A 23,575-nucleotide genomic window follows, 5' to 3' on the forward strand; every position below is an offset into this window, starting at 1 on the left:
TAAATCTAAAAATATGAGGATTCACATTATCTAGTGCACTACTAAAGTATGTGTCACTTTATTCTCTCATATCTACATTCATCCAACTGTATTCATCCAAATGTCATGACAGCAAAATTATTTTGTCTTTGTATCTCAGCTAATTAGTCGGACTAGGCTCTTATACATGAATCACTCCCAGTCCCTGACAATTAACTAGGTCTGCAGAACACACTGTTAAAGCGAAAGAAAAAAAAGAAGCTTTGCTTGAAATAGCCTAGTAAACTCTTTGCTCCTCGCCCAGCAGGGGGCGTCTGTCTTCTGTTCTTGCACAAACCTCCGTGAGACTCAGACAGCAGAACCAGATGACTGGCTATTGCAGTGTGAGCAGGTGGATGAATGGTAACATCAGAATTCCGCTCTGAGGATCACACAGGCTTTCAGATACAGTAGCTGCTTACTTTCCTGCCTTTTATATCACAGCAGCACTGACTTGAAACAGATGGCAAGTTTGCAAGTCAGGGAATACAAGGTATGTGTGATCCAGCCAGTATCTAAATGTGGGTGTTCTTAAACTATTTCCAAGAAGAGTTTGATTCATGGAATGTACAAGTAGTAACGTAAAGGACCTAAAGAAGACATAAGAAGCTGCAATGTGAACAGAGGAAGAACTGAAAGTGAATTTACAGTAGTAGAAGACAAGCACCCGCTTACAGTACCTCTCCTGGTGCTTTCATACACAATGAGCCCAGAAAACTGCTTGTTGTTGGACTTTGAAGGCGATAACTTTGATGTGCCCAGCTCATGTTTTAACCAGACCTCAAACCACTCTGTGGAGGACTGGTTCTACCCAGGGGTCACCTATGCCATCGCCCCTATATATGGGCTCATCATCCTCATAGGTCTTATTGGCAATGTCACCCTGATCAAGATTTTCTGCACTGTCAAATCCATGAGAAATGTTCCTAATCTGTTCATCTCCAGCCTGGCACTGGGAGATCTGCTGTTGTTGGTGACTTGTGCCCCAGTGGATGCCAGCAGGTACCTGGCAGATAAGTGGCTGTTCGGCAGGGTAGGCTGCAAGCTTATTCCTTACATACAACTTACATCTGTTGGGGTATCAGTGTTCACACTGACTGCCCTCTCAGCTGACAGGTGAGTACTGTACACTAATGCCAGTCTTACTGTGACCCAAGCAACAGTTGGTACAAATGGGAATTGCTCATGATAAACATTTTTTTATATAAAAATGGGGGATTCATTTTTCCTGGTTTTTTTTTTTTTTTAATATATAAATGACAATCTATTTATTTCACAGACCTTTCAAAATGAATATATGCTAATTTACCAATTATGCATTATGTATGCATCAAAACATCTATGATTCTGTATAGTGCTCATTATTAAGAAGCACCTACTGAAAACATAATATGCATATTTTATATCTTACTTATTGCATAGTGGCATTTATTTACCCATTTCTTGCAAAATTACAAATAATTATTTTTGATAATCTTATAAGTTTAGTATTAATTATTAATTGATCACATTTCTACTATTCTGTAACAGTATCATTTGGAAAACAATGTTAAGAAACTTAATGTGAGCTAAAATATTGTATAGAAATACATCTTCCCATGTATTGAATATGTATTAAACAATCTCAATATTGCCCAGCTTGCAACAGTAGCAAATTATTATACTGTAGTAATATATTAGTCCTAAATGGCAATGAATGAGATAGTATGTTTTACTCTAAGACACAGATACTTCCTGTTTCAATAACACAAAGCATTTGCTTGATGTGTTCTTTGTATTATTCCCTAAATAAGTACATTAGTATCAGATGAATAATGCCCTTGGCATGTAACCAACCTTAGAATGAAATACCATTATATAAAATCAGATTATTTTGCTATCTTTATAGGCTGTTTCTTTACATCAACTGTTTATTAACCCATGAGATATGTACCCTGTAGTTTCATAGCAAAATACACATCTGTTGTATATGTTGCATAAAAATGAAAACTTGATACATATTCATGTTTTATTTTTATTTTTAAAAATATTTGTATTGTACATTGTTGACGTTAGAATTGTGGCTTTATCACACTGGGTCATAGGATTGGTTTTGATCAGGGACATATCAGTGTGCAGTTTGCATGTTTTCTCCATGTGTGGGTTTTCTCCAGGTGTTCCAGTTTCCTTCCGCACTCTATAAACATTCTGTTTGGTATATTTTCATCTGACCAAATTGACCCTAATGCGATTGTGTGGAAGGAATTTAGACTGTAAGCTCCAATGGCACTGGGACTGATATAGTGAAATATTCTGTGTGCAGTGCTACAGGGTATGTAGAGTAGGTGCTATATTAATAAAGAATAATAAATAAGGTTGTAGACTTTAATTAAATCTGCATATTGTTAACCCTTAGATTCTGTGCCTACTATTTATAAATGCATTGTAATATCATCTACAAAGTAGCAGATCATCCTGTAGTAATGTATTAAGTTATCATGTAGGGCTAATTATTCAATCTGATCATACTCCTAGTGTCTCCAAGGCACTGGGTTCTAGATAATGCGCTATAACAGGTTGTCATTCAGAAATTTGTGACATGGGTTTTCAGGAGATAGTTCCATTGTTTTATAATGAAAGCACTAGTCACCAAGGAAATGGGAGCATATTTAAGAGATCATCTGCAGCTGGATTTATCTGTGCGCGTGATAGTCTTCATATAACTCACAGTAATAGGATTATAGAAAGCAGAGGTGAGCTTTAATTCACTTTAGTAAAATGACACTCTGGACCATGCAATATTAGAGAAAACCTGCGGGATTAAATATGAAAAATCTTTGGCTTTCTCCAGTGTGACAGTCTGTGTAAAACATTTAAGCGATACTTTATAGAGCGTAACACACTGTACAAAAGACTGTTACACATATAAACTACTATAAACATTGAGAATACTTGTACTGTATATTACAATGAATTGCACCCGAAGGTATTCTCAAGATGAGGAACCATATTACACAACATTTTTCAATGCTTCACAGAGGCATGTTTTAAAATGACTGCAAATTATCATATGAGTTAAACATGGGACAGACTCTGATGAAAATTTGCTTAATAAGACATCCAACCTTATTGAGCAATCTATCTATCTACAGTATTTATCTATCTATCTATCTATCTATCTATCTATCTATCTATCTATCTATCTATCTATCTATCTATCTATCTATCCAGGGCCAATGCCAGGGTGTTCGGTGCTCCCATGCAAACTATAAATTTGCGCCCTCCTATACTTTACAAAGGGATGCCAAAAATGGGTGTGGTCTCACAAGAAAGGGGAATGGCAACACAATAGTACTCCCATTTCAAATTATGCCACATGGTAGCACAATCTTATTCACATTGCACTGCACGTACTAGTGCTGCTTATACACATAATGCCCCCCAGTAGTAGCGCCACTTATCCATAATGTCCCCAGTAGTAGCACTGCTTATGCATAACGCCTCCAGTAGTAGTAGTGCCGCTTATACACATAATGCCCTCAGTAGTAGTGCTGCTTACACACATAGTAGTAGCGCCACTTATGCAAAATGCCCATAGTAGTACCGCCGCTTATGCATAATGCCCCCAGTAGTAGTGCACTTATGCATGCATAATGCCCCAGTAGTAGTACTGCTTATGCATAATGTGCCCAGTAGTAGCGGCGCTTATGCATAATACTCCCAGTAGTAGTGGCAGTTATACATAATGCCCCCCAGTAGTAGCTCCACTTATGCATAATGCCCCAAGTAGTAGTCTGCTTATGCATAATGCCTCCAGTAGTAGTGCATTTATGTATAATGCCCCCAGTAGTAGCACCCCTTATGCATAATGCCCCCAGTAGTAGTGCACTTATGCATAATGCCCTAGTAGTAGTGCACTTATGCATAATACTCTCAGTAGTAGTGCGCTTATGCAGAAGTGCCACTTATACACATAATGGCTAAACACACACCTATGCATACACACACACACACACACACACACACACAGACACACACATACACTCCCTCTCACTCACACTCTTTCCATCTACTACTTACCTATCACAGTAGTCTGGCTGCCTGGATCTTTAGCAGCCTGGACCCAACCCATTTAGCTTCGCCCCTCCATCCTATGTAGCCCCACCCCTTTTTCACCATGGGCACGGACACTAAAGCTGACACTCTCAGGGGGGTAAGGCAAGCTTCAAGCTGCTGGCGCATCTGCCTGTCAAACAGTGTGACAGGTGCAGCAGCCGGCAGCAGGGGAGGCAGGCGCAGCAGCAGGGACGCAGGGCAAGGAGAGCGCCTCTCCAGCCTGGCGCATCCCTGCTCTGCTTCCCTTTGCTGATACCGGGTCTGTATCTATATATCATAAGATGTAGCATGGGTTGTATCAGTCTCTTGTTCTCTCCACAGAGAGTTCTTTCTGGGGACAACTGTAGGTGGCCAGCTGAAGGTCATATGGGGGCATCATATGATTTCAAAATATTCCTCCAGGGGACAGAAGAGGTGCCTGTTAAACTTGGATACTACAAAATCTACCCAAGATTTTTTTGCTTGAAGGACCCGCTCATTGTAGCAAGGTGTATCAAAGGTATAATTGTGGTAAATCCTCCTATAACTACCTGTTTCAGAGGATTACTGCATCACTTATGGATACAGTATATATTACTGCGGCAGAACAGTCCCCATAGATTGTTACATATCTCCCAACATGACCCTCTCCAGGAGGGACAGAATGCTCTGCTCCTGGACTTCCCTCTTAATTTATGATTGCCATCACCTGTGCTGAAACACCTTTCTAATCCACTGACATGTCCAACACAGGTGCTGACAATTATAAATTAAGAGAAAAGTCCAGAAGCAGAGCATTGTGTCCCTCCTGGAGAGGGTCATGTTGGGAGGTATGTTGTTATGTGGCTGCATCTGTCCATATGTACTTGGCTATTCTCCGCAAATATCTATTAATGGCTGCTTGCACATGTGTAGGGCCAAGAGTCATCTAGACATTGGAAGAGCTGTCATGACAAAAACAGTATCACAAGGGTTGAGGAGGTCGCACAGACGGGATCGGTATGATTTTCCAATGGCCGGGATGCCGGCCATTATTATACCAATGCCGGCATCCCAGCCACCAGGATGCCGGCAGAGTGGCGAATGCTAGTAAGCCCCTTGCAGTTATATTCTCCCCTTATGGGTGTCGTGGACACCCATAGAGGGAGAAAAGACTGTGGCGCCGGCTCCGGCATTGTACCGCTGTGCGGGATCCCGGCGTCAGCATTGTGATTGCCGGGATTCCGTGCGGCAGTATGTAAACCGCATACCGCACAGACACCTAATAAATCTTTCACAGGTATCAGTAAAATATAGTAAGAATATATTTAATGTGCATGGTAAAAAATTAAGGACTAACTCCAGTGGATACAATTGTATTTAATTCATAACTAGAAGGAGTTACTGTAGCAACAAACAACTGTTTATGTTGTGACAATATTTAGGACACACTACAAAAAGAGAGATAGAAACATAATAACAAACAACAATAACAACAGTGGTTAAGCATTTTATTATCATCTTTAATGTATACACTATTTTCACTTGCACCATATAGCTCTGGCTTTTAACAAGATATTATAAAAAGTTATATTTTGAATTTGGTAGTCACTTATCCAAAAGGTATGTGACTTACAGTAAAGTGATTATAAGATTATATTAGTCAATGAGTGCCCTAACCAGGGAATACTTTCTTTCTTTTGGGTTTCACTAGAAGAAGAGTATCACACATGCTGATGGAATTAAATACTGGTATTGATGACAGGAGGAGATAATCACAATATAATTGTGATCAATGATACACCCCTCCTCCTTGAGTAGATCTTGAGAAAACTCAAAGACCCTGGGGTATATTTACAAAGATTCGTGTTTTGGCCGTTTTGAAGGGTGTTTGAACTCGAATGGAATCGGGTGCATTTTACTGAAACTTTTTGAATCCTGATACGATCATTCACTAAGCTGCCGAGTTTTGCACAATCGTTTTTTCCGATGTCGATGTGATTCGTAATATCAGGCAGTGTTTTACGGGAGTGATGAGTAAAACATTGCCTGACAAAACACAAGGAATCCCGGCCGGATCTGTGAGATCCGTGTAGGGCTTCATTGTGTACCTTAAAAAGGTTTTTAAAGTGTTTAAGAATCTGGAAAAAATTGCGTGGGGTCCCCCCTCCTAAGCATAACCAGCCTCTGGCTCTTTGAGCCGGTCCTGGTAGCAAAAATATGGGGGGGAAATTGACAGGGGTTCCCCCATATTTGAGCAACCAGCACCGGGCTCTGCGCCTGGTCCTGGTACAAAATATACGGGGGACAAAAAGCGTAGGGGTCCCCCGTATTTTTTGAACCAGCACTGGGCTCCACTAGTCAGAGAGATAATGCCACAGCCGGGGGACACTTTTATATAGGTTCCTGCGGCCCTGGCATTAAATCACTAACTAGTCACCCCTGGCCGGGGAACCCTGGAGGAGTGGGGACCCCTTAAATCAAGCCCCCCCCCGCCAGCCACCCAAGGGCCAGGGGTGAAGCCTGAGGCTGTCCCCCCATCCATGGGCTGCGGATGGGGGGCTGATAGCCAAGTGTAAAAAAAAAGAATATTGTTTTTTGCACAAGAACTACAAGTACCTGCAAGCCTCCCCCGCAAGCTGGTACTTGGAGAACCACAAGTACCAGCATGCGGGGGTTAAACGGGCCCACTGGTACCTATAGTTCTTCTGCAAAAAAAATACCCAAATAAAAACAGGACACACACACCTTGAAAGTACAACTTTATTACATACATTCCGACACACACATACTTACCTATGTTCACATGCCAACTCGGCCCACGTCTCGACGGCGATTCCAGGGTACCTGAAAATAAAATTATACTCACCTAAATCCTGTGTGTCGTGTCCTTTTGTAATAATCCACGTACTTGGCAAAACAAAAAAACGGAAACCCGACCACGCACTGAAAGGGGTCCCATGTTTACACATGGGACCCCTTTCCCCGACTGCCAGGACCCCCCCTGACTCCTTTCAAAGAGGGTCCCTTCTGCCAATCAGGGAGCGCCACGTCGTGGCACTCTCCTGATTGGCTGTTTGCTCCTGTAGTGTCTGTCAGGCAGCACACGGCACAGATACAATGTAGCGCCTATGCGCTCCATTGTAGCCAATGGTGGGAACTTTGCGGTCAGCGGTGAGGTTACTTTCGGTCAACCGCTGACCGCAAAGTTCCCACCATTGGCTACAATGGATCACTGCCGTGTGCTGCCTGACAGACACTACAGGAGAACACAGCCAATCAGGAGGGTGCCACGACGTGGCACTCACTGTTTGGCAGGAGTCAGGGGGGTCCTGGCAGTCGGGGAAAGGGGTCCCATGTGTAAACATGGGACCCCTTTCAGTGCGTGGTCGGATTTCCATTTTATTATTTTGCCAAGTACGTGGATTATACAAAGGTCTGATTCTACACTGGATTATGTGAGTATAATTTTTTTCACAGGTACCCCGAGGATTCTACATGGAGAAGAGGACCGAGCCTCCTGGGAACATAGGTAAGTATGTGTGTATGGAGGTGTGCATGTATGTAATAAACTTATACTTTCACGGTGTGTGTGTCCTGTTTTTTTGGGGGTATTTTTTTAGTAGTAGTACTACAGGTACCAGCGGGCCCGGTTTTCCACCGCATGCTGGTACTTGTGGTTCTCCAAGTACCAGCTTGCGGGGGAGGCTTGCTGGTACTTGTAGTACTGCTACAAAAACAATATTTACATTTTTTCACAAGGCTATCAGCCCCCCATCCATCGCCCTTGGATGGGGGGGACAGCCTCGGGCTTCACCCCTGGCCCTTGGGTGGCTGGAGGGGGGGACCCCTTGATTTAAGGGGTTCCCACTCTTCCAGGGTACCCCGGCCAGGGGTGACTAGTTGGGTATGTAATGCCAGGGCCGCAGGGACCAGTATAAAAGTGTCCCCCGGCTGTGGCATTATGTACCTGGCTAGTGGAGCCCAGTGCTGGTTTCAAAAATACGGGGGACCCCTACGCTTTTTGTCCCCCGTTATTTTTGGGACCAGGCGCAGAGCCCGGTGCTGGTTGATTAAATATGGGGGAACCCCTGTCATTTTTTCCCCCATATTTTTTCAACCAGGACCGGCTCAAAGAGCCCGAGGCTGGTTATGCTTAGGAGGGGGGACCCCACGCAATTTTTTTTCAGATTTTACACTAAACAGACCCTTTCCCATAGATAACCATGCACAGATCTCACTGATCCGTGCATGGTTATCCAAACTCGACTGGAAAAAGCAGGTCTATTTTTTGCTGCTTTTTTTAACGAATCTAAAAAAAACAGACCCGCACTTGAGCACTCAGAAACTAACACCCAAATATGAATGAATAGTGAATGCCCGTATTCTATGAAATAACAGCCGCGTTTGACCGATGGTCTATTCATTCGTATTTCGGAACTTTGCAAATCAAACCATTACGAATAGTCCAAACACTGCCGAGATTGGTGCTTAGTGAATTCCCGGATTGGGACTTAGAAAAAAAAACACAAATCGGACAAACTCGGATTTTTAGTAAATACTGGCCCCTATCTTTTTTCTCCACTGGAAGGCCTCTTTCCCAATCATGGTTACTTGGAAATGTGTACTATTTCCCATATCTCAGGGACTGGGATTGATTGTTATGGGTTAGAATTTAGAAATGTGTACTATTTCCCATGTCTCAGTGACTGGGATTGATTGTTATGGGTCATATTTTAGATAACTTTCACAAATTCCCAGCTTTCTAAACAGTTTTTAGGTTCCACTTCTCATTTACTAAAGAAACCAGGCAAATTAACTAGCTCTGTGTGCAGTGGAAACCACACTGCATTTATCTACTGCATTAATCTTCATTAGGGTTGTCACCAGGTGGTCCTTTGTAATATTTATGATATGGTCTTATTAGCTTTTTTCCATGGCCACCACTTTTACAAATAACCAGAACTGGTCTGCATCCAGCTTAGACCTGACTATGAATCAGGTAACAGAAATGAAAACAATAGCATTTGGGTTCTCATCATGGATCTATTTGAGGGTCATAAGCTGCACATCTCCCATGTATTCTATTTCTATTGGATGCTGTCCTATTCCAACTGTGATGGCATCCCCACACACCTCTGAAATGTTACCATATAACATTTTAGTGGTGTATAAGTAACACTACATGATCTGCGATACTCTCCACATCTCTGTCTGCTTTTATTAAGTTTATTACTGCTGCTGCTTGTCCTTTCAGTATTGAAAAAGATGTACTGCTTTTGCAAACCATTTTTTTTTTATTATGGACACATCCTCACTATCAGTATAATAGCAGTGGCAGACTGTTGTAATTATTGTAATTATACAAAAAAGCAAGCAGCATACAGTATCTGAAAAGCAGAAAGTGGCATAGCAGTGGTAGGATTGGCGAGCATAGGTTTGGTGAATCATATTGTTGATCATGTCAACAAAGACTAGAGTTACTTGGGCTAGTGTTCTGTCACCATTGCAATTTATAGAATCCCTGCTGTACACATATTGAGCAGTTCCTGGGGTCTTCCTCTATACCAGTGACGTGTGGTGAGGTGAGGCAGGTGAGACAGAGCCTTTCCTGCCATACTAACATATAAGCCAGAGATTTCTGTATATAAAGTATATGAAAAATACAAAGAATACATTATAAATATCTTATTTGTATTATTCTAATCATTTTTATAGTAAAAACTCTGGAGTAAAAAGTCACTAGTTAATTTTCTGAACCATAGTAGTGCCTTACTTAATGTTATGTCCTATAATAGTGCCCTACCATTTTATAAACCAAAGTAGTGCCCTGGTTCACGTTATGTCACATTGTATGGCATCCAGTACACATTGGCAGGGCCGGTGCAAGGTTTCTTGACACCCTAGGCAAAACTTTAGCCTGCTCCCCCCCCTCCCCCCCTGCATGCTTACATAGTGGTACGTGGTGGATGCCGTACATGCAGGAGTCTGCAATTGTGGGGGTGGGGGCTAGCGGGCAACATGCGGGAGTCTGCAATCGCTGAAGGGGTGGTAGTCAAAAACACGCCTGAGACTGAAATCGCAAGGTGTGTGTGTGTGTGGGGGGGGGGGGGGGAGGAGGATGTGGGTCTATTCATGATGCAGTGTAAACAGTGGAGAAGTTGCCTATGGCAACCAATCAGTGTTGAGGTAACATTTATAAAGTGTATTCTATACAATTATATAAGCTGATTGGTTGCCATGGGCAACTTCTTCACTGACTTACTTCTCCACACTTTTCACTGCTTCATGAATAGACCCCACAGAAATGTGAAAAGAGAGAGGGTGATCGGGTGAGTGTTAGATACGGTGGGTGACAGAAAAGTCAGTAGGTGACAGGGAGAGGGTGACAGGAGAGAGAGCGGACGGGAAAAGGGTAACAGCAGGGAGAGGCAGTGGGAGAAGGGTAGAGAGTGAAGCTAGGGACAGGCAGTGACCAGTGAGTGGAGGAAGGTGACAAGCAGAAGGTGAAAACAGAGGGTGACATTGAGAGGGTGAGAGTCACTGGGTAACAAGCGAGAGAGGTGATGGGGAAATGGTGAACAACAGGAAGAGTGTAATAGAAGAGAGGTGACGGAGTGAGGGCAATACCCCTTTTACACCGCCAGCATATAACACGGATTATTGCACTTGAAGGTGCATAACCCGTGTTGCTGGCTGGTGTAAAAGGTTCGAGTTGGAATAATCCGGGTCGGGTGACCCGGTATTCCAACTCGGGTGGTTTGCAGGGTTGAACACGTGTTCAACTCGGCAAACTTTGCAGTGTACAGTGAATGTGCGGGCGGCGCTTGGAGATCATGTGATCTCCAAGTGCCACCCCCGCCGCGTCACTGGCAATATGCCGGGTTGGCGAGTGCAGTGGGAAAGGGAGCTGACGCAGGGCGCAGCCGGGTAGCACCCGTGTCAGGCTCCCGGCTGCGACCCGCGCTGTTGGTCTAAAAGCGGTATAAGAGTCGGTGAGTGATAGGGAGAGGGTCTCAGGAGAGAGGTGACGGGCGGGGAGAGGCAGTGGGTGATAGGCAGTGGGAAACTGCATTAATTAAAAAACAAAAACACATTAATATGCCATTCCCCCATACAAATTTTTAATATACCGTCCCCCCCTCCCCTGCACACATTAATATACCACCACCCCCTCCCCTGCATACATTAATATACCACCATACCACCCCCCTCCCCTGCACACATTAATATACCACCCCCCCCTCCCCTGCACACATTAATATACCCCCCTGCACACACTAATATACCACCCCACCTCCCCTGCACACATTAATATACCCCCCTGCACACACTAATATACCACCCTGCACACACTAATATACCACCCCCCCTCCCCTGCACACATTAATATACCACCCCCTCCCCTGCACACACTAATATACCACCCCCTCCCCTGCACACATTAATATACCCCCCTGCACACACTAATATACCACCCCCCTCCCCAGCACACACTAATATACCCCCCCTGCACACACTAATATACCACCCCCCTCCCCAGCACACACTAATATACAACCCCCCCCCTCCCCTGCACACACTAAAATTACCAGTTTCCCTCATTAGCAGCAGAATGTACCTGAGTCTGTGCTCCCCTGTATGGTATGGCTTTCTGATAGACCTGCTGGGCTGCTGCTCCTCACGTCTGAAGGCTCCTCTCCTCTCTCACAGTCACATGTGCACCAAGTGACTTCCTGTTCCTGTCCATGCAGGAAGCAAACTCAGCAGAGCGTCGGCTTCTGTATGAGCACACTGCAGCATGTGGCTGCAAAGGGAAAATAAAAGTGCCCTGGCCCTGGGGGTGGGGGGATGGGGGGGGTGGTAAGGGTGCAGGCAACATGCCTGAGCCCTCAAGTGAATATGTGAGGCGCTATCACGGAGGTGGGGGGCGACAGATTTGTAGAGACAGCATTTTCTCATCAGTGTGTTCTGCCGCCCTCCAGTGGCCGGCGCTCATAGGCAGCTGCCTAAAGCAGCCTAGTGATAGCGCCGGCCCTGCACATTGGATGTAATTCAGATGTGGGGCGGGATGTAATGGTGTGCGATTTTTTGCACACATTCGAACTCGCACCTTCTCGCACTTTGAGAAGGTGCGAGTCGGTAGCGCAACTCGCAAATGTAATGCAGTGTGAGTTTTTAGTAAAAAACTCAACCTGCATGCTAGGTCTGGCGAAAAAACAGACCTGAAACCTATTGGTTAAATTCTCACCTTGTAGTGCGAGTTGCATTACAAAGTGCAAATTTAGACAGAAGCATGCGCAGATCAGTGAGATCCATGTATGGTTCTGTGTGTAAAAGTAAAGAAACAGTTAAAAATAAAAAATTAAAATGACATGCAGGTCCCCCCCAAAAGCATAACTAGCCCCGGGCTCATAGAGCCGGTCCTTGTTTCAAAAATATGGTAAAAAAATTCTGTAGGATTTCCCATATTCAAACAACCAGCACTGGGCTCTTGGACCAGTCCTGGTTCCAAAAATATGGAGGACAAAAAAAGTAGGGGTCCCCCATTTTTATAAAACCAGCATCGGTCTCCACTAGCCAGGGAGGTAATGCTGCAGCCGGGGGACACTTTTAAATAGGTCCCTGCAGCCGCAGCATCGCACCCCCCTCCAGACACCCAAGGGCCAGGGATGAAGCCTGAGGTTGTCCCCGCCATCAGTGGGCTGTGGATGGTAGGCTGATAGCCATAAAAGTGTAAACAAAAATAATTCAATATTGTCCTTTGCTGTGGAACTACAGCTACCGGCAAGCTTCCTCCGCATGCTGGTTCTTGGAGAACCACAAGTCCCAGCATTAGGGCAATAAAGGGCCCTCTGGTACCTGTAGTTCAACAAATAAAGACACAATGAAAGTATAATTTTATTAAAACACACTTACACACACGTACACACAGGGGTGTAGCGAGGGTGGCTCTGGTGGAGCACAAGCTCCAGGCACTGGAAAAGTTAGAGGGCGCTCCGCAGAGGAGGAGCAGAGGATGCGCACACTGAGGTATGTAGGGAACAGGGCAGGCAGAGGCAACAGCAGGAGACACTGACAGCCGGCACATGCTGGAGCTCTCCCTGCCCCTCAAGCTGTTGCGGAGCAGCTATTTTTTGCCCCTCATTCAATTCTGGGACATTATTTTCATTGAGAAATTGGGAGGTTATCAGATCTGGGGAGGTGGTCAGTTTTGGGGCATTATTTTTATTGAGAAATTGGGGGATTATCAGGTCTGTGGGAGGTCACATTTGGGGCATTATTTTCATTAAAAGATTGGGGGTTGTGAGGTCAGGTCAGTTGGGGCATACATAGTGTTTTTTATTTTGTTTAATTAAAAAAGTAAATAATTGAATACAGCTACTTCCATAGTGGCTCTACTGTGGTGTAACATGTATGAGGGTTTTCTACCATGGCATAACATGTATTAGGGGATTTACCATGGTGTAATGTGTATAAGGGACTCTACTGTGGCATAATATGTATAATGAACTCTACTGTGGCGTAACGTGCATAAGCAGCTCTACTGTGTGGTGTAATATGTAAAAGCAGTTCAAGTGTGTGGCGTAACATATATAAGCAGCTCTTCTGTGGCATAATGTGTATAAGCGGCTCTACTGTGTGGTGTAACATATATAAGTGGCTCTACTGTGCCGTAACGTGTATAAGCAGCTCTACTGTGTGGTGTAATGTGAATAACGGACACTACTGTGTGGCGTAATGTGAAATAACGGACACTACTGTGCAGTGTAATGTGAATGGGTACTATTATGTGGCCACACCCCAATATTTTGGTGTGCACTGTCCATATTTTATACATGGGGGCACCCAAAGAAAACTTTCGCAATGAGCTCTACAAGGTCTAGAACTGACCCTGCCACCAATTTATATATGGTTTCTTTTCAAATGTAACATGCCATCCAATTCAGTACAGAGAAGAGGGGCGCCAAAACATAACCTTGCTCCAGGCACCATGGCACCTAGCTACACCTCTGCTCATACATACTTACTTACCTACATTCCACACCGGCATTCACGTCCACTTGTCCTGTAAAATCCACGGGGTACCTGTAAAAAAAATTAAAATTATATTCACCAAAAATCCGGCTTAGATCGGTCCTCTTCTTTCCATGTAGGCATCCACAGGGTTAACAAAAATAAACCAAAAAAACCCCGAACCACGCAACTAAAGGGGATACATGTTTACACATGGATCCCCTTTCCCTGAATGCCAGGACCCCTCGTGACTTCTGTCAGTTGGGGACTCTCCAGCCAATCAGGGAGCACCATGTCATAGCGATCTCCTGATTAACTGTGCGCTCCTGGCCTGCAAATCAAGAGGAGCGCATAGGCAGTAATGGGAAGAGAAATCCCCATTATCGCCGATGGTGGGCACCTTGCGTTCTGTGTAGACCGCAAGGTTGATTGAGGTCACCGTGAGGTTAATTGAGGTCGACCGTTACTTCTGGTCCCAGCGGTGCAAGTATGAGGGTACGGGTGGGTACGGCGTACCCTTAAGAATTTCGCCGTGGGTACGCCGTACCCACACTGACGGGCCGCCGCTTGCTACCGCTGATGTGAGGGGAGGAGAGCACAGCCTGCGCCTCTCCTGCCCCTCAGTGTCTTCGTTCAAATCAGCGCCACCCGTGTGCCAATCAGAGCTTGCGGAGCTTTGATTGGTTCACAGATCGGCGCTGAAGATTGAACTCACCCGCCGGAGACTGAGGGGAAGGAGAGGCGCGGGCTGCGCTCTCCTCCCCTCACACAAGTCAGCAGCAGCGGTGAGCAGGGGAAGGGGAGGGGGGGGGGATTCTGCTGCTTCAGGAATACCTGGCACTGTGGGGGGCAATGTATATCTGGCACTGTGGGGGGCAGTGTATATCTGGCACTGTGGGGGGCAATGTATACCTGGCACTGTGGGGGGCAATGTATACCTGGCACTGTAGGGGGCAATGTATATCTGGCACTGTGGGGGGGCAATGTATATCTGGCACTGTGGGGGGCAATGTATATCTGGCACTGTGGCGGCAATGTATATCTGGCACTGTGGGGCATTCGTGTATCTAGCACTGTGGGGCATTCGTGTATCTGGCACTGTGGGGCATTCATGTATCTGGCACTGTGGGGCATTCGTGTATCTGGCACTGTTGGGCATTCGGGTATCTGGCACTGTGGGGCAATGTGTATCTGGCACTGTAGGGCAACGTGTATCTGGCACTGTGGGGGTCATATGTGTATCTGCCCCTCCCCCATATGTGTATCACGACCACATTTCCATTGACCACGCCCCGTATGGCATTTGGCCACGCCCATTTTTTTTTTTTTTCCATTTTCTACTTGCACCACTGCTGGTTACCCACAATGCATGCTTCTTTCAATATCGCCAGCCAGAAGCTGGTCTATTTATTGGCGATTGTTTGGTAATGTTTTAAGTGCAAGTTGTAAACTCGCATCCTATTACATTGCCTGAGTTGTATGTTTGCAATGACAAAACATCTGGATGGGAGTTTTGCCATTGGGATTTTTTAGACTACAGGAAATATGCAATTTTGCATGTTTCTGCATCCCATTACATTGGTTGATTTTGCAAAATGTGCAAATTTAGCGCTAAACTTGCACATTTGTGCAAAATCGCACCACAATACATTTGGCCCATGGTTGGACTTGTTTTAGTCCATCGTACAGTACCGATTACTAGTACTTTGCGCATGCGCAGGTCCCACACTGCGCATGCGCGAACAAGTCCTGCCACAAACGAAGCAGGACGGCATCAGACAGTCAGAGATTGACATCAAAAAAGGGAGAGAAATGGACTTACAGTATGGATAGGATACATTACTGATCCACATACCGCAGTGTCTAATTATAAGGACATACAGTATTATTTTGTTTCTGCTGTATATTCAATAGTGTGGTGATACAATTGCTAGATACTACTTTAAGATTGCAACCTTTATATCATATAACATGACAGTATGTTCTTACATCACAATCAATTGATTTATGGGACAGTACATTAATGTGGGGAATACTTGCCATCAGCATACACTAAGTTAACTGTGATACAGTATATCTATTTTAGCTTAATTTACCTAATAAACATTTTGTTAATTAAACATTACCTGTACTGACCGAGACTCTTGGGGTATCATTATTCTAATATTCTATTACTCATAGGTGGTCATTCCGAGTTGGTCGCTAGCTGCATTTGTTCGGCACTTCTGCGCATGCGTATGCGGCGCAATGCGCACGCACGACGTACTATTACAATGGCCAAAGTAGTTAGTTTCACACAGGGTCTAGCGAAGCTTGTAAGTCGCACTGCTGGCCGCAGAGTGATTGACATGAAGTGGGCGTTTCTGGGTGTAAACTGACCGTTTTCAGGGAGTGTTCGAAAAAACGCAGGCATGCCAGGAAAAACGCAGGCGTTGCTGGGCGAACGCAGGGTGTGTTTGTGACGTCAAAACAGGAACTAAACAGTCTGAAGTGATCGCAAGCGCTGAGTAGGTTTAGAACTACTCATAAACTGCACAAAAAAAACTTTGCCACACTGTGCGATCATTTCGTTTGCACTTCTGCTAAGCTAAAATACACTCCCAGTGGGCGGCGGCATAGCGTTTGCATGGCTGCTAAAAACTGCTAGCGAGCGAACAACTCGGAATGACCACCATAATCTCTAGATTCATGGTTTAATACAATTTTACTTAAGTTGGGAGCAGTTGGTATTGTACTACTATCCCTATAGAGGGGTGGTCTTCTGTATGCCGGCGGTCGGGCTCCCGGCGCTCAGTATACCGGCGCCGGGAGCCCGACAGCTGGCATACCGACACTTATTTTCCCTCGTGGGGGTCCACGACCCCCATAGAGGGAGAATAAAATAGTGTGGCGCGCGTAGCGCGGCGAGCCCGCAAAGGGCTCATTTGCGCTCGCCACGCTGTCGGTAAGCCGGCGGTCGGGCTCCCGGCGCCGGGATACTGGTCGCCGGGAGCCCGACCGCCGGCCAGCCGTAGTGAACCCCTATAGAGAGCGAATTTTATGTAGAACCATCAATATAACAATCTCACTACTTGTTTCATGGTGATCCTACCATGTCTATTAAACCCAACACATCTCTAATAAAATGAAAGTGTTTATTCAAATACTTTGGGACAACTTAAGCTGATTAATACAAATTACTGTAGACCCTTATTATAAATACATAGTAACATCCAGTGCTACAGAATCTTGCAAAATTAATAATTTTATTATAAGCAATTCATTTTAACAATCTTATGGTACACACACAACAATTCAAAGTGAATGTCGTTGTTACCTAAAACAGATTATTTTACAAGAACGCACGCACTGAAACAGTGTGTTTCTTTTATCATCACATTTATTTTCTTCACATTTTTTCACATATTTGGGGGTTTCTAATATTTCACAGCAATAGGTTTTTTAAAAAAAAATCTACATTACAAGTTACACTTTATTGTGTCATATGAATTTTCACATATTTTTTAACTTCTGCTTCATTTGCCATCCAAAAGGACAATTGGAAATAGTCATCTTACCCGAAGTGAGCCTACAAGAGTACACGTTAACACTGATTGGGGTCAGAGATGATGAAACATATAAAATGACACCCAAAAAACTTGTGTCAACCTTTTTTTGTGTTGACCATTTTTTTGTCGACCCATTGTACCTTTCAACTTTTCAACTGTCTTCCTTTTCCATGTTGACCTTTTGGCCCTGTCGACCATTTGCATGTCGACCATATGGGGACGGCAGAATGACAGTCCATCTAACTACTGTAGATCTTTTATAGGACAACCAAGAGTATGTGGTGGTCCTCCTGCATTCTGCCCATTTCTATAGGATAGGATGGTCTATGTTCTATAGGATGGGAAGTAAAATGTTATGAATTGCAGGTCTACAAGGCGAGGGCATTACCAATATAACACAATTCTATGAGAACTGAATAATTTTGGCCTCATACCAATTTCAGAGACCTGCTATTCATGACATTATGCTGTGAAGGGGCGGGCCTAGTGATGAGAAGCCCCCATCACCATCAGCCATGAGCCGGACCTCTTCTCTGGATGCTGTCCCATAGGAGAGGATAAAAGTTTCAGCAAGTATGGCTAAAGCGTGTAAATTTGGAAGTGGACAAACCAGTTTTGCGATGATCCGACATATTTTTTACGTGTAAGAAAATATGCTGCCTATTTTTCTGTTTTGCACACACACTGTACTTGTGATAGGCTGAGCAATCTCACAAGTACTGTAAAGAGGAAAGAATACAAGTAGGGTTAGAGAAATAGGACTGGTGGAGTAACCTTTTTGCTAGTTAATTAGATGCTTAACTGCTCTAGTGCTCTAATAAATAGAACACATAAATATATATAGATATATATTTTTCTCTAATAATTATTCTACTAGATATTTGCATTTGATCATAGCTACTGTCGCTATAGATGAATGTACATTGATTTTAATAATATTTATATATAACTTAAAGAGGATATAACCAGAGGCCATAGTGTGGACAGGGCCACCATCAGGAAAAGTGGGGGTGGGGGGCTGCCGAGTCTGCAGTCCCGGGCCCAGCCAGAGAAGAGGACCCAACCAGCATCCGGGCCGGCTCACACTGCTTGCCTGCCTGGGCTGATCCATAAGTCTGCTGGGCTGGCTGCAGCACTTCCAGGTTTTGCAATGCATTGTGGAATGCAAACTGTAAGCTATCATCTGCTCCAGCTATGGGGGCACTTCCGGTTGCTGTAATTTGTGATCAGAGCAATGGCATAGCGTTGGTGTCTGATGTGGCTCCCACCTGCACCCCAGACCATCACTACACACAGTCTTAGGTAAGTGGAGCAGACCCCTCGCACTGCAATCTATCACCACCACCACCCTCCCGGCCCCAGGGAGGGGGATGGAGGGTAGGGGGAAGAGTGTATATCCCTGCTTATTTTGTCAGTCCCAGGCCCAACAATTTCTGATGGCAGACCTGACTGTTAAAAACTAAGAGACATAGGAGCATTGATTTCAGATGGGTTAGCAATTTGCAGTACAGTTGCTGCATTTTTTTCCAGTTACAAATTAAAAAGACTTATGTTGGCCACACACAGTGCCGTTTCACAGTACAGCCAGGTCTCTTGACACTTGGATTTATAAGTAATCTGTCGACACTCATATAAAGTTGCACAGAAGTGGACATGGGGGGTCATTCTGAGATGCTTGTAGCTGTGCTAAATTTAGCACAGCTCCGATCATTCACACTGACATGCGGGGGGACGCCCAGCACGTGGCGATGCCTTTGCACTTCAAGAGTAGCTCCCGACCAGTGCAGCTTTAGCGTGCTGGCCGGGAGCTACTCATAGCTCCCCGGCCCACAGCGGCTGCGCGTGACGTCACGCAGCCGCTGCGGGCCGCCCCCCATTCGGTCCGGCCAAACGCCACCATCCCCCCCCAATGACGGCCTCTGCCTATCAATCAGGCAGAGGTGATCATAGCGACCTGATGGAGAGAGCACTGAGCGACTGCATCAATCTGTACAACTGGCCTCCTGCGCTGGTCTCATAACCTAGAATGGCTTGTGCCCTTTCACTGGCAATAAAGGTGAGCGTTCAATTCAATTTACAGTCATGAAAGATGAATTGCTGTCTTGTTGGCTCATATTTTGATCTGCCAGGATGGAGAAAACTTAATTTACAATAATACAGAAGAATAGAAACTTAATATTCAGTCGTATAGATTTTCTATTTAGTCCTGTGATAATGTTATGAGTCAAAAGCCACACAAAAAAACCCAAAAAAACTTTTGAGTATAATTTGCTAATGATAAATAGGTATCTATAACTACACTATACACATAAAAAATGTAGTTTTATTTTAAATTTAAAGTCACAAAGATAGATTTAAAATTGAATGCAAATTATATGGATCATTTTGTATAATGTCAAATTAAAATTGTAATGCAATTTTTATAGGTTCTTTTACTTCAAAAGTTTACTACAATTATTGGAATTATAACCAGGGCTTTGATAAATGACGGTACATTATTAATTTATGTCCTACAGTAATTAGAGTTATTTTTTTTTTTTTTTACAGAAGCCCAGAGTCAAATGGGACTAAATTAACACCATTCACTAACATGCCCGGAACATTTAATTAAAGGACATATATATATATGTATTTATATATATATATATATATATATATTATGATCCTTTTTCTCTATTGTCACCATCATAAAAGCTACATATACAATACAAAATTAATATTTTCCAAATACATAGTTGTCTATATTTTTACTGATACTTTACTGTTGAAAAAAAGAAATAAAACATAAGGGTCTAAGGGGGACATGTACTAAGCAGTGATGAAGTGGAGAAGTGAGCAAGTGGAGAAGCGGCCCGTGGCAACCAATAAGCTGCTCTGTATATGTTTATAGTATGCAAATGATAAATGTTATGTCAATGCTGATTGGTTGCCATGGGCAACTTCTCCACTGACTCACTTCTCAACTTTTATCACTGCTTAGTACATGTCCCCCTTAGGGCTTAATTCAGACCTGATCACTGTTGTGCAATTTCGCATGACGGGTGAATATCCAACAACTGTGCATGAGTATGAATCACAATGCGCAGACTCAAGGACAAACTGCAAAAGAATGGTGAAAAATTTCAATCGCTAGGCGTACGCAAGTTGATTGACAGGAAGCGGACGTTTGGGGGTGGTAACTGGACGTTTTCTGGGAGTGTCAGGAAAAATGCAGGCATTCCCAAGCATTTTCTGGGAGGGTGTGTGACGTCAGCTCCGGCCCTGATCAGCCTGTTTGTATTACACTTAAGGAGTAAGTTTGTATGATTGTATACTATTTACAGTACTACCATGTATAGGAGATGCCTGCTACAATCAGTGGAGCACTGATATATAATCAATACAGTCACACTAACTGAGGGATGTAATAATGGGTATTATAAGGGCAGTGGCGTAACTAGAAATTTTTCTCCCCCAAGCCAAAAAATCCTTCGCCCCCCCCCCCCATACCCCCCATAATTGGCACTAGTAAAGGGACAAACATGCGCGCGCCGCCAAAAAGGGTGTGTGGCTTCGTTGAAATGGGCGTGGCTTCGCAACCTGCATGCCCAGACGTTAGCCACCACAGGAAAGAAAAATAATCCTGATTCATGCCCCTTACATTATTTGTCATTTTTCCTCCTTATAGTAATGCCCAGTATACATTATTCCACATACTGCAATGGCCTTAGCCATTATGCCACACACAATAATGCACATGACACAATATGCACACACTGTAATGCCCCCGACACATTATGCCACACACCGTAATGCCTGTGACACATTATGACAGGAATCGCAATGCCCGTTATACATTATGCTACACACTGCAATGCCCCTGATACATTATAGCACATACAATGTCTGTGACACAGTATGACACACACCACAATGATTCTGAGACATTATACCACATACCACAATGCCCGTGATATAGTATACAACACACCGTAATGCCTGACACATTATAACACACACCGCAATGTCCGTGATACATTATGCCACACACCGTAATGCCCATTACACATTAAGTTCTACAGTAAGGCTTCTAATTACTTTTAAATTACCTGCTCGTTGCAAGGGGTTTCATGCTCTTGGTTCCATGCACGGTGCCAGGGGTTTTCATGCTCAGGGTGTCATGCTCGTTGCCAGAGGTTTCATGCACTGGGTGTCATGCTCGTTACCAGCGGTTTCATACTCTTGGTTCCATGCATGGTGCCAGGGGTTTTCATGCTCAGGGTGTCATGCTCGTTGCCAGGGGTTTCATGCACTGGGTGTCATGCTCGTTGCCAGGGGTTTCATGCACTGGGTGTCATGCTCGTTGCCAGGGGTTTCATGCACTGGGTGTCATGCTCGTTGCTAGGGGGTAGTGCTTGTTGCTACGGCCATGCTCCCAGTGCCACATATGCCCCCAGTGCTAGATATTCCCCCACAGTGCCAGGTATATGCCCCCAGTGCCAGATATTCCCCCACAGTGCCAGGTACATGCCCCCAGTGCCACATATACCCCCATACCCCCCCCCCAGTGCCACATATGCCCCCTCAGTGCCTGCTCCCCCCAGTGCCAAATATTCCCCCAGAGTGCCACATATGCCCCCTCAGTGCCTGCTCCCCCAGTGCCAGATATTCCACCACAGTGTCAGGTATATGCCCCCAGTGCCAGATATTCCCCCACAGTGCCACATATGCCCCCTCAGTGCCTGCTCCCCCCAGTGCCAAATATTCCCCCACAGTGCCAGGTATATGCCCCCAGTGCCAGATCTTCCCCCACAGTGCCAGGTATATGCCCCCAGTGCCAGGTATATGCCCCCAGTGCCAGATCTTCCCCCACAGTGCCAGGTATATGCCCCCAGTGCCAGATCTTCCCCCACAGTGCCAGGTATATGCCCCCAGTGCCAGATCTTCCCCCACAGTGCCAGGTATATGCCCCCAGTGCCAGATCTTCCCCCACAGTGCCTGCTCCCACCCCCCCGCTCCTTTGTGTTGGAGGGACACGGAGCGCATAGCGCGCCTCTCCTGTGTCCCTCCTGGCTCTCCTGCCGGTCTAATAAAGGAAGTGCCGGTTCGTGAGCCAATCAGAGCTCACGAACGGCACTTCCTTTATTAGACAGGCTGGGGGAGAGCCAGGGAGGGACACAGGAGAGGCGCACGATGTGCGCTCCGTGTCCCTCCTTACAGCAGCGGAGGGAAGGAGACCGCAGATTGACATGCGGACGCTCGTCCGCATGTCAATATGTGCAAAGTCAGTGGCGCCCCCGCAGACCCTCGCGGGGGCAGTAGTTACGCCACTGTATAAGGGATTGGGACCTGCTAGACTGCTACAATCAGTAAGGGGGAGAGGAACTCATATAATGCAGTCAACACTAATGTGATTAGGTGTAATATTATATGGGGAATTCAATTGGGAGCGAGGTTTAGCGAGGTAAAAAACCCCTTGCTTACCTATCATACAATTTTGTATTTCCGCTGGTATGAATGCTCCCAATATCTGCAGTATTCAATTTTAAAAAGTGTTAGCAGGGTTGTCAGCACTGACAACTCTATGGTGTGTGAAAAAAAAACAAAAAAAAACATACTTGTCCAGTGATCTCCCGTGGTCTCCTGGTCTCCCCACCATCTTGCCACTGAGGAGCAGGCTGCTGGGGGTTCCAGGGGCTGCTGGGAGACTCCAGGGGTGCTGGGAGGTGCAAGAGTGCTGGAAAGTGTTGTTCTCCCAGCATCTTATTCCAGGATGATTAAACTGCAGGGGGAGGAGTCACACACCAGAGGTCACACACACACACACACACACACACACACACACACACACACACACACACACACACTCACACTCACACACACATGCAAACACTCACATGTACTGCACGCACACTACATACTTACTGCTGCTACAGAGGACCAGCTCCCGATGCTGGAAT

The 23,575-nt window shown here is 45.0% G+C and overlaps 1 protein-coding gene across 1 annotated transcript in view; it reads left to right on the forward strand.

Moving 5' to 3' along the window:
- The first annotated feature begins 353 nt into the window (after positions 1-353).
- Positions 354-23,575, forward strand: part of GRPR (gastrin releasing peptide receptor) — a 372,294-nt gene continuing 349,072 nt past the window's right edge. The window contains exon 1 of the mRNA XM_063955805.1: positions 354-1,134. Coding sequence (XP_063811875.1) covers positions 722-1,134 — 413 coding nt within the window. The 5' untranslated portion in view covers positions 354-721. The remainder of the gene's footprint in view (positions 1,135-23,575) is intronic.

The sequence above is a fragment of the Pseudophryne corroboree genome, chromosome 2 (genome assembly GCF_028390025.1).
Source record: "Pseudophryne corroboree isolate aPseCor3 chromosome 2, aPseCor3.hap2, whole genome shotgun sequence".
Lineage (NCBI taxonomy): Eukaryota > Metazoa > Chordata > Amphibia > Anura > Myobatrachidae > Pseudophryne > Pseudophryne corroboree.